At 48.0% G+C, this 12,267-nt stretch overlaps 1 protein-coding gene across 1 annotated transcript; it reads left to right on the forward strand.

Annotated features, from left to right (window-relative positions):
• The first annotated feature begins 5,792 nt into the window (after positions 1 to 5,792).
• Positions 5,793 to 8,508, forward strand: Prss38 (serine protease 38). Its single transcript, XM_041664432.1, has 5 exons — positions 5,793 to 5,931; positions 6,113 to 6,275; positions 6,932 to 7,203; positions 7,852 to 7,994; positions 8,254 to 8,508. The coding sequence occupies exons 1-5, from the start codon at positions 5,793 to 5,795 to the stop codon at positions 8,506 to 8,508; spliced, it is 972 nt and encodes a 323-aa protein (XP_041520366.1).
• The last annotated feature ends 3,759 nt before the right edge of the window (positions 8,509 to 12,267 follow it).

Raw genomic sequence — 12,267 nt, forward strand, 5'->3', positions numbered from 1 at the left:
ATTAGGAAAATGCAATTCAAAATTATGTTGAGATTCTGTCTCACCCTAGTTATAATGGCTCTCACTGAGAGAGACAAAAAGTGATGGCGCTGAAGATGCACAGCAAAGGGGCGGAGGACACTTACACACTGCGGTGGAAGTGTACGTTAGTGTTGTCGTGCTGAAATCAGTATGGAGTTCCTAGGACACTAACCTACAGCTGCCATATCATCTAGCTACACTACTCACTTCTGGGCAGACACTGAGAGGATCTAAGCTCACCATACCATGTTTATACGTTTACTGTGTCACCATCTACAACAACAAGGTCATAGAGCCAGCCTATGAGATAATGGACAAATAACAGGTGATATTGATCCTCAATGTGATTTTATTCAGTCACAAAGAAGGATGAAACTGTCCCATTGGCAGAAAAATGGATGTAGCTGGAGCTTATCATGTTAAGCAAAATCAATCAGGCTCAGAAAGATGAAGAGTGTGTGTTCCCTCTCATTTATAGACTCTAGAAGGGTGAAAGACGTGAAAGTAGGATGGGTTATCACAGAAGAGGGAAAGAGGGCTGGAGAGATGGCTCAGTGGTTAAGAGCACTGGCTGCTCCTCCAGAGGTCCTGAGTTTAAATCCCAGCACCCACATGGTGACTCACAACCATCTGTAAAGAAGAGGTAAGGAACTGAGAGGGTGAGAAGGTGTCTACCTTAGTCACTGTTCCATTGCTGCAAAGAGACACCATGACCAAGGCGATTCTTGCAACAGAAAGCATTTAACTGGGGGCTGGCTTACAGTTTTAGAGGTTTAGTCCATCGTGGTGTGGAGTGTGGTGGCACCCAGGCAGATGCTGCAGCAGTAGCTGACAGCTATATCCTGATCCCTAGGCAGAGACTCTGGGGTCAGCTTGGGCTTTTAAAACTCACTCAGTGGCACCCTTCCTCCAATGAGACCACACCCCCTAATCCTCTTAATCCTTTCAAACAGGGCCACTCCCTGGTGACTAAGCAAGCATTCAAATATACAAGCCTATGGGGGCCATTTGTATCCAACCACCACAGGGTCCTAGTTGGCTTTCTCTGGGGCTGTGATAAACACCACAACTGAAAGAAAGTTGGAGAGGAAAGGGTTTGTGTCACAGTCTGTCATGAAGTCAGGACAGAAACTTAAGGCAGAACTGAAGCAGAGGGCGTGGAGGATCCCTGCTTACTGGCTTGCTCTCCAGGTCTCACACCTCCCAGAACCACCTGCCCAGGAAGCCGGGCCCTCCCACATCGGTCATTAATCATGACTTACCCATAGGCTGATCTGATGGAGGCATTTTCTCAAGTGGAGTTCCCGCTTCCCGGATGACCCTAGTTCGTGTCAAGAAATTACCCAGCACAGAGGTAATAGTGGGGAAATCACGTGCATGCTTGGCAATGCCACTACACAAACCCATTATTTTGTATAATTAATGCGCGCTAATTGAAAGAAACAAGGCTGGGTGGTGGATCAGTGGTAGAGTACTTGCTTAGCATGTACAAGGTTCTAAGTTCAATCCTCAGTACCACAAGAATATACATATAAAATTTATCATTATAACCACCTTCAAATGTAAAGTTGAATGGTATTAATACATTCATAAGTTTGCACGATTACCAAGGCTACCTGTCTCCTCCTTCCATCTGTAATATGAAAATAAACCCACCCAATAGCAACTGCCAGTTTCCCAGCAGTCCCCACTCTACTGTGTAGCTTTATCATCTTGACCAGAACAAGTAAAGCAATCAAACACAGTGAAGAGTAGAAGGACAAAGAGCAAACAGGAACATGAAGACAGAAAAATTAAGAAGCAGCTGGGGGTGGCAGTGTACGACTATAACCTCAGCAGGTGGAAGACAGAGGGAGAGGATCCCTGAAGCCAGCAAGTTCCAGGTCAGCCAGGACGCCAGTGTGGGACCCCACCTCAAACAAACAGCCGGAAACTGGAGAAGAAAAGAAAGGAAAAGAAAAATTGTACTTTACTGAAGCAAAGAGGAAGAGGAGGAGGAGAAAGGGATGGGGAAGAGGAGAAGGGGAAGTAAGAAAGGGAAATAGGGGGAGAGAAAAGAGGGAGCAGGGGAGGAGAGGAAGGAGGGGAGAAGACTATGCATACAGCATTAGAGCACCCCAACACTTCTTTCCCAGTACCCCCTTTTTTCTTCCTACTGTGAGTAGCTTCTTTGGACTTGCTTTCTACTTCACAGATTCTCCCTTCATCTGTGTCTAAACTCATGCTAACGCCATTCAGTTAGCTCTGAATTTGAGTTTTGAGATTTTTAATTCCTAAAAATTCCATGGTGGTTGTTAAAAAAAAAAACCAAAACCTTAAGTATATACTGTCCAGTTGTTGAGGAAATAGAAACTTAGAGGCCTAGATCCTCCTCCCTGACTTTAGCACAACAAGCCATTTGCTTTATGATCTCTGGCTGATAATTCAAGTGTCTGGATTTCTTCCCATCTGTTTTGGGCTGCTTCTCGCTCATCATATTTTCTCTCAGGTTTCTCCCGTCTTTGCTCCCAGGCTGGAGAAGTATCTAAATGTTAGTTGCAGAAATAAGCAACAGCTAGGGTGGTATTTTCATTGTCCCTCAAAGCCCGTGTTTACATTTGCTGGACACACAGATACCCCAGCCACCTGCAGTTACAGTGAGCTTTAGAACTAGAGGCTTGCTGAGTGAAGGGCCTGAGCCGCCCGGATGATTTTGAGCTGGGCTGCCGTCCATCAGGCAGCTGACTTGCCTCTGCCCGTCCCCTCACCCTTTGGGTGTACTCCTCTTTGTTTTCAGTCAAAAGCAGGTGTGGTTGCGCATGATCCACACCCTTGATGGGTCCTGGACTCCTGTTTGTTTCCTTAACCCAGAAAGATGCCAAAAATGACAGAGTCCCTTCCTGGCCCTTCCTGAAAGGGCGGGATAGCCTGGGTGCCAGGATCTCCTCGCTAGCCTCGCTTACTCTGGAGAGTCATCACCACGCTTTAGACATTTCCTGCTTCTATGGAGATGGCATTTGTGTTCCATGGTGAGTTTTTCCTTGTCCTCATTAGGAGGGCTGGTCCTCCCTGCATTGCTCACCGTCACCGGAAGCTTGTCTGCATTTTAATCTAAAGTCTTAAAGGGCTCTTCGTGGTCACTTAGGTTCAGTTCTGTTTAAAGGGTGTGGTGAGATCTTATTTTTTCCTTTCTGCAGATCCTGTGTCCAGTAGAATTCCCACTGACAGTCCATGCCTTCTGAGTCATGTGTCAGAACTCTGTATCTATGAAGATCTAAGTCTGGGATTCATTTTTGTAATAGACTCGTTTGTCTCCTTCCCCTTCAGGGGTAGAAATCTTGACTCCAAAGTAAGTGATAGCATTCAGAAATAGGACCGTTGGGATGTTGTGATGGTGGGGCTCATGAATGAGGGTAGTATCCTTACAAAAGGGGTGCACCAGTTCGCAGATGCCAATCTGTAAACCAAGAGGAGCCTGACAGGTACAGTGCAGACCCTCTAATCTCAGAACCCCAGCCCCAGAACCGCAAAGCTGACCCTCTAATCTCAGAACCCCAGCCCCAGAACTGCAAAGCTGACCCTCTAATCTCAGAACCCCAGCCCCAGAACTGCAAAGCTGACCCTCTAATCTCAGAACCCCAGCCCGAGAACTGCAAAGCTGACCCTCTAATCTCAGAACCCCAGCCCCAGAACTGCAAAGCTGACCCTCTAATCTCAGAACCCCAGCCCCAGAACTGCAAAGCTGACCCTCTAATCTCAGAACCCCAGCCCCAGAACTGCAAAGCATGCTGTTTTCACAAGCCATCTAGCATATGGAGTTTTTTTAATGATTATATATATATTATATATTCATCCATATATATGTATGCATTGCATATATATATATATATATATATATATATATATATATATATATATGTCTTGTCTGTGAACCATGCGTGTCCAGTGCTTGAGGAAGCCAGAAGAGCACTGGATGCCCTGGAACTGGAGCTGCAACATAGGTGCTAAGAATTGAACCCAGGTACCCTGGAAGAGCAGCATTAGATCTTTGTTAGTTTGTTTTGTTTTTAAAGACAGGGTTTCTTTGTGTAGCTTTGGCTGTCCTGGAACTAGCTCTTGTAGACCAGGCTGGCCTCCAACTCACAGACATCCGCCTGCCTCTGCCTCCTGAGTGCAGGGATTAAAGGTGTGCACCACCACAGCCTTAGATCTTAATCACAAAACCATCTCTAGCCCTGGAGATTTGTTTTTGCAGCCTGAGCTGATGAAGACGATTCCATTATGTCTCTCTTCCCCAACCTCTGTTAATTTATGTTCTAGGCTCTACCTTACTGATATTTTAATTGCCACAGCCTTATTCTTGTTTGGCTTCTGAGAATCTAGTGTGATTAGAAACAGCTGTATTTATGACATCAACCTTCATATCCAAGTGCACAAGCTAGCTCCACCCCTCTGACTTTGTTATCTCTCATAATATTTTGTAATTTTCTCATTCTTTATTACATAGCCTTATGGAATCCTCTCCTTAACATATTTTTTAAATTATGTGTATTTATGTGGGTGAAGTCATGTGCACATTGTACCGGTGCCCTCTAAGGTCATAGGTGACAGACAGATCCCTGGAGCTGGAGTTATAGGTGGTTATGAACTGTCTAATTTGGGTGCTAGGTATCAAATGCAGGTCCTCTACAAGAGCAATACAAAGACAGCCTTCTAACCACTGAGCCAGCTCACTAGCCCCAAATACAGGTTTTGTTGTTGTTGTTATTGTTTCTTTTGTTTAAGAACCTTGTGTAGCCCTGACCTTGAACTCACCTGCTTCCCCAGTGCTGGGATTAAAGGCGTGCACCACCGCGATCAGCTAGAATCCTCTCTTGAGAGTAAAGGACTGTATACAGTTGTCAAAATTTGCAAGAAGGGGTATGTTTTACTATGTGTAAACAAAGATTTAATTTTTTAAAAAAGATTTATTTGTTAATTATGTATAGTGTTCTGCCTGCACATATCCCTTCAGGCCAGAAGAGGGCACCAGATCTTATTACAGGTTTTGTGCAGCCTTGTGGTTGCTGGGAATTAAACTGAGGTCCTCTGGAAGAACAGTCAGTGTTCTTAACCTCTGAACTCTCTCCAGCCCAAATTTAACTTTTTAAAAAGGTGAGCTTTTTTAAAAAATTTATTTCATATGCATTGGTGTGAAGGTGTCAGATCCCCAGAACAGGATGTGAGCTGCCATGTGGATGCTGGGAATTGAACCTGGGTCCTCTGGAAGAACAACCAGTGCTCCTAGCCACTGAGCCATCTCTCCAGCCCCTAAAAGAAGTTTCAATAGCAGATAGTGTATGTGTAGATAGTAATAATTTGACAGATCAGAGAGAGCTAAAAGCACTGTGATTTATAACACAGAATTCTCAAACAGAGCCTGTATAACCAGGTGTGTGTTGGGGGGGATTTAAGGGTCCGTCCTAAATACTGTCAGTTGATAGGCCCCTTCATCTGCTGGGGACGGTTACCCGCTGAAGACATCATCATCAAGTATACAGGCCCAGGTACTGTCGCCTGAACCTGCTGGCAGTGTGGTCATTTGGCAGTCTTCAACGCTAGCCTCCCCATGGCTCAGGCTCTCTCTCTGTCAACAGCCAACGCTCACTCCCTCAAAGTCACCTGCTGGGGCGCCACCAACGCATCCAGTATCAAGTCGTCACGTGTCCGGCTTGCGGCCTCACGGGAAAGGGGGGGCACTGCCACATTTCCTAGTCAGCTGCCCCCTCCTGTTGGGCTGCGCCTCCGGCTTCATGGCCGCCCCCGCTTCCGACCTGGGCCCGCTGGGATACCTGCTACTACTCCTGCTGGTTACCCCAATCTGGGTCGCATCAGTCAGTCACGGGCACCGACACCCTAAAAGCCAGGCAAATTCATTGAGTGGTGACGTGGGTAGGTCCCTGTCCCAGACTGTGGGACAGGTGGTCCTTTCAACCGGGTGGAACCTCGGGCCCCCTAACACCCGGCCTGGCCCCTCCCAACTCACCCCCACGTTGTCTCCCCTCCCCCACCCGTCGCCCGCCCCTCCCGTGGCGTGGCCTTGCGCCCACTCTGCATTTGTTCCTCTCCTCAGCCTGTGGCCAGCCAGTTCTGGAGGGTAAGATCTTGGGAGGAATGCCATCCCCCTTTCAGAAATGGCCGTGGCTGGTCAGCCTACATTACGCTGGCTTTCATTTCTGCGGCGGCTCCATTCTCAATGCCCACTGGGTGCTGACGGCAGCACACTGCTTTGCCAGGTGAGAGGTGCGGGGGGCTTTAGGGGTAATGGGACAGGGACTCAGGAAAGGAGAAGCCTGGGCCATGTACATGCCCATGGCTTGGACTGCTGTACCCACCCTCAAAAGTTCTTTCCTCCATACATCAAGCCCTACCCACCATGACTGATAGACTCCTGCCCCTCTCCTCTGGCTCCAAGTTGCTTCCCGTAGACCAACATAGATTTATCCGCCCTAGCTGGTGGCCAGACCAGTACCTGACTGCATGGCCTGACCTCATGAGTGTAGCCCTTCTTTACAGACTAAGCTATGTTCCTACCGGGTTTACCCTCATCAGGAAGGTCCCCCACACTAGGAGGCCGTGTTTTCCACAGTGAGCACAGGGCTTTCTCTGGGCGGATGGCCCTGTCTCCCTAGCGTCCTCCAGTCGGGCCCACAGCTGTTCGGAAGAGGCCAAAGGGGGTCCGGTCCATGTGCATGGTTATCTGACTCTTATAGGCACAGACTCCTAGGGCTCCCCAAGTCTCCATCAGCCCAAATCAGGACCTCTTCAAGGTCAGCCAGATTGGTCTACACTGGTCTGCAGGCAGGCCTGGGCTTTCCAGTCTGGCAGACCCCCATCTGTGGGCTGATGATACAGGGGGCTGCAGGCAGTTGGCCTCCATTCTGGTCGGCAGGGAGAAGAGGATTGAAAGCTTTGATGTGTATGTGGGCATTAGCCACCTCGACGTGGCCACCAGACACACCCAGTGGTTTGAGATTAACAAGGTGATCATTCACCCCACCTACGGACTCTTTCACCCTATTGGAGGGGACGTGGCCCTCGTGCAGCTAAAGAAACCCATCATATTCTCTGACTCCGTGCTCCCCGTTTGCATGCCGCCTTCCAACCTCAACCTCGACAGTGTGCCTTGCTGGGCCGCTGGATGGGGACTGGTCTCACCACAAGGTATGAGCCAAACACGATCTCCTTCCTAGGAGCATAGAATGGGTGTCCATAGTGTTTGGGAAGGTGAATAGGAGAATAGCCAGAAGATGCAGACACTAAGGAAATAGTCCACTGCCAATAAAAAATAGCCACTGGAGATGAAAATTCCATTAAGGGGTTTGCGGCAAGAGTGAGAACCAGTGACCTTGGAGATAGATGAATAGAAATTATCCATATTGAAACAGCAGCAACAAAATATGTGTGAAAGGGGAACAGAATGAGAAGGAAAAAGAAACTCCCCAAAGTGGGTAGGTGGGGGTTCCCTGTGTGGGTAGGGCTTGCCTGTATGGGTTGGGCTTCCCTGTATTGGTGGGTATCTTGTGGGTGGGGCTTCCCAGTATGGATGGGTATCCTTGTGGGTGGGGCTTCCCTGTGTGGGTGGGGCTTCCCTGTGTGGGTGGGGCTTCCCTTGTGGGCCAGGCCTGTCTGTGTGTTGGATGTCTCTTGCATATGTACCTGACGCCTCTTGAGGTGGGGATTCCGTCCAGTTTTGTCCTCCATTGACCAAGAACCCAAGAATATCTGTGGCTCCTTTCCTCCAGGAACTAAGACTTCGCTGGACTGAGACAGGCACCCTCACCTGGTAGCTCCTCTCCCTTCTCCTCATAGGTGACACCTTGAAACAGCTACAGGAAGTCCAGTTGCCACTAATCCCCAAGTTCCAGTGCCAGCTGCTCTATGGATATATGTCTTACCTCCTGCCGGAAATGCTGTGTGCTGGGGACGTCGCGAACGTGAAGAATGTGTGTGAGGTGCGCCCCATTCTTTCCGACTAGAGCTGGGCTCTGGTGGAGGTAGGGGAGTGCTGGGGTGGCTGGATCGGGGCAGTGTGTCACCACCACACACACTCACACTTGTGCCAGACCTCAGTGCTGAGGCTCTGGGCTCTGTGGCAGTCAGACAGGGGACTTTGTGTGTGAGGGGGGTGGGGGGAAATGGGACATAGGCCACCCTGCACCCGAGGGCCATACCTGGACTAGTAGATCCCAGACAGCCCCTCTTCCTTTACAGGGTGACTCTGGTGGCCCACTGGTATGTAAGCTGAACCAGACCTGGCTGCAGATTGGAATAGTTAGCTGGGGCCGCGGGTGCTCCCACCCCCTGTACCCAGGGGTGTATGCCAATGTCTCCTATTTTTTGAATTGGATTAGTTATCATGTGAAGAAAACACCCATTCCTCCTCGGGTGTCCCCCTCGCTCTCTTCATCCCTGAGAGCCACCCTTAGCGTTTTTGTGACCCTGCTGCCAAGCCTGTTGGTGTGGTGAGGACTGGGACGCCACCCCTGTGGGATGCCTCATGCCCTGTTCCTGTACTCTGTAGCTCTCCAGTCCCGTCCCCACACACTTTGTGTCATGAAGCCAGGACACTTGTCCCAGACTTTATTTAAGTCTGTAAAAAGCTGAGCAAAAGAAGTGTAGAGGGTCAGAGATGGACCAGGAGGGAGAGCTGGGGGACAGCTGGGGTGAGCCAAGAGCTTGAGCTCTCTACAGTCAAACTTATTAAAACATTTGTGAAAGAGCCACCTTGAACTCCTCGCTTCGCCTCGCCTCCCACTCCAGTGTCATTACAGAGCCTTCCCTGTGCAATGGGTAAAATCCACACATTCAGACATGTGTCCCACCATGTGAAAAGAGGCACAGGAGACTGGAGAGATGGCTCAGTGCTTAAAAGCTGCTCTTGGAGAGGACCCAGGTTCAATCCCCAGCAACCACATCGCAGCTCACAACCATCGCTAACTCCAGTTTCAGGGATCTAATGCCCATTTTTGGCATCCACAGACACCAGGAACAAGGCACACATGAGTTACACAGATATACTTGGGATGAAACATCCATCCACATAAGATATAGTAATATGTTTTATTTCATAAATATATTATATAAAATATAGTTTAGAGGGCTGGGAGGAGAAAGGTACAAAACAAACTGAACTTTTCTAGACACCTGGGCAGGTCTGTGGGCACAGCCCAAGTGAGAGGAAAGGCGACGGATTCAGTTTAAAAGTCAAAAAAGAGTTTTGATACATGGCAACATCCTAAGTGGGGAAGCAGAAAACATGAACTGAGAATAAGCAGATACAGGGAAGAAGCCGAAAGGGTTGTGTAGAAACGAATCAGCAGAAAGCGCTACAGCACCCAGTCTGGGGTCTGCAGGACCTGTGCCCCCAGGTTCTGCCAGCTTCAGATAGAAAATATCCCCCCGAATTTCATGTCTGCCGAACATGAACGGACTCCCCAGACAATGCAGCATGCCGATGATTGACATTAGTGGCAGCTGCACTGTGTCGGGGGTCGTAGTCGCCTACAGGTGGTTTAGATTTGTGTGAGGGAGCAGGCATGGTGGCACAGACCTATAGTTCTGGCACTCGGGATGCTGAAGTAGGAGGGTGCCAAGTTTGAGGCGAGCCTGGCCTACCTGGAGAGAAACCTGTCTTTAAAAAATTGTACGTGGAAGGATGTGAGAAGCTCATCATTTTATGAGGGTCCGAGCTTGTGGCAGGGTTCTGTCACAGCGCCTGCAAGATGCTGAAGGACCTCTGCATTTCAAAATGTTGCCTTTCTTTTTTCTTTTCTTTTTTTCAAGACAGGGTCTCTCTGTGTAACAGCCCTGGCTGTCTTGGAACTTTGCTTTGTAGACCGGGCTGGCCTCGAACTCACAGAGATCCACCTGCCTCTGTCTCCCGAGTACTGGGGTTAAAGGCATGCGCCACCACCACCCAGCAAAATGTTGGTTTTTGAAGGAAACAAAAAGTAGGGAAGCAATTATTAACTTAAGATAGAAGATGAAAACAAAAGTTCACGAAAGAAAACACACAGGAAATACCTACTGAGTAGACGGTGTGTAAGAGCTCAAAGAAGGTATTATATGTAATTCTATGCAAATAAATAATTAAAAAAACTTTAAAAAGCTACCCCCCGGGCTCCCTAGTGCCCAAGATGAGGCTCCCAGTTAGTTCCTTGGGCAGCTGAGGATTGGGAACCTGAAATGACCCTATCCTAGAGCAATACTGACGAATATCTTGCATATCATCATAGAATCTTCATCTGGTGATGGATAGAGATCGAGACAGTGACAATTATTTTATTAAATTTATTTAAAAAAAAAGCTACCCCCCGCAGAGAAAGGAGGTTAAAACAGACCAGATTCCATAAACAAATGGAGATATTTAAGAAAGTGACACTTACCCCCACCTCCATTTGGTACAGTCCCTGGGAACAAGTTTCCTTGGGAGATGAACTTAACCCTTCACTCCAGAGATGCCCCAGCACTGCTTGGACTGCTGGAAGCTCAGCTAAGAGAGCAGCCTTCCGCTTGCCACCAGCAGCAGCTTTGGATGAAGATACACTAACATAATCCAATGTATGGACAGGAATCCAAAAACCCTAGTGAGGGGTAGGTGAGATGATGAAGTGGGGAAAGGGGCTTGCCATCAAGCCTAAAGGCCTGAGTTCAACCCCAGGGACCTTCAGGGTGGAGACAACTGAACCCACAAGATATCCTTTAAGCTCTATGTGTGTCTTTTAGCACAGGAGCACATACACACATACATAAGTAAATAATAAATGTAATGAAAAATAAATAAAAAACCCTACGGAAAGATTAACAAACAGAATCCTAGCTTACTTTTCAAAATGGTGCCCTACAATCAAATGGGACCTAATCTGTCATATGAGACTTATTAAATGTTAGGCAGGGCAGTGGTGATGCACACCTTTAATCCCAGAACTCCGGACACAGAGGCAAGTAGATCTTAGTGAGTTCGAGTCCAGCCTGGCCTACAGAGCTAGTTCCAGGACAGCCAGGATTACACAGAGGAACCCTGTCTCGAAAAACTAAAGGGGGAAAAAAAGTTAGTAAATACATAGATAAAATTCACCGTATCTGTTGTTCTGCTTTGGCAAATACCAATGAGAAAGTTTTTGACAAATTCAGAACCCATTCTTGTTTTCAAAAGCAGGTAGGATTATATGGCTAAGAAGATGTGTGCTTGAATCCCTCAGTCTAACCTTGGCAGGGTGGCATTAGAGATACTCTAAGGCCTGAAATACAGGGAGGCTGGAGCAGTCCCCGCTCTGCTCCTGAGTCCGTCACCACAGTCACACGGAGGACCTGTCCAGGAAATGGAGGGAATGGTTTGAGACATCTTTTGTAAAAAGGACTTGGAGGAAAGTGAGAATTGACCATGGGCATCAGCCACTTGTGAAGAGAAACACTTCAGCAGAGAGCACACCCTGGCAGGGAAGAAGAGAACAAGACTCCATGCCTGAAGCCCTAGCACGGCTTGCGGAAACGGTGATGAATCCCTTAAACGCCCCCACAGTCCGAGTGTCTTACAAAGCTCATGTGTTTCTTTGGCTCGCAGTTCAGAGCATGGTGCTAGTACCGTACCACGGTGGATGGCACCCCATCATGGCACAGCAGCACATCAGAGAGTGCTGCCCACCAGTCGCCCCCTCCTTAACCCCCAAATCTAGAAATTCCTGTGTGATTAATCTACCGTGAGACCAGTTCCTCAGCACCCAGGCACCTACAGGGAACTGACTTATGGCTTAGGGACGAAGTGTCTCACACATGGATATGGAGGACATAGCCAAGCCCTAGGACCCCTAAAAACAGCAAAGACTCAAAGAAAGAGTAGACTTGAGGCTAGGCTAGGCATATAGTTACCTATATACTTGCCTAATATGTATGAAGCCTAGGGATGGATCTCTAGCACCGCATAAATCAGGTATGGTGCCATACACCTGTGATCTCAGTACTTGGAAGATGGAGATGGAAGTTCAGGAGTTCAAGGTCACCTTGGCTTAAACTTTTTTGAGACAGGTGTTGTCTCAAAAAAAAATGTAGGTTTTAATAGATGGTATACAGTTTATATTCTCAGCTAGGGCAACTTGAACTAAAGTGGGAGAGTTCTTTCATGCTTTTGGCCCTAGACGGGTTGATTTCCATGTTTACATCAAATCGCAAGTAAGCAAATACGCTCAGAACAATTTCAGCGTGAAAGCCAGTAGCATAGACCTATGG

This window comes from Microtus oregoni, unplaced genomic scaffold (assembly GCF_018167655.1).
Source record: "Microtus oregoni isolate MIOR12 unplaced genomic scaffold, Mior012 000015F_ref0000493, whole genome shotgun sequence".
In the NCBI taxonomy this organism is placed as follows: domain Eukaryota; kingdom Metazoa; phylum Chordata; class Mammalia; order Rodentia; family Cricetidae; genus Microtus; species Microtus oregoni.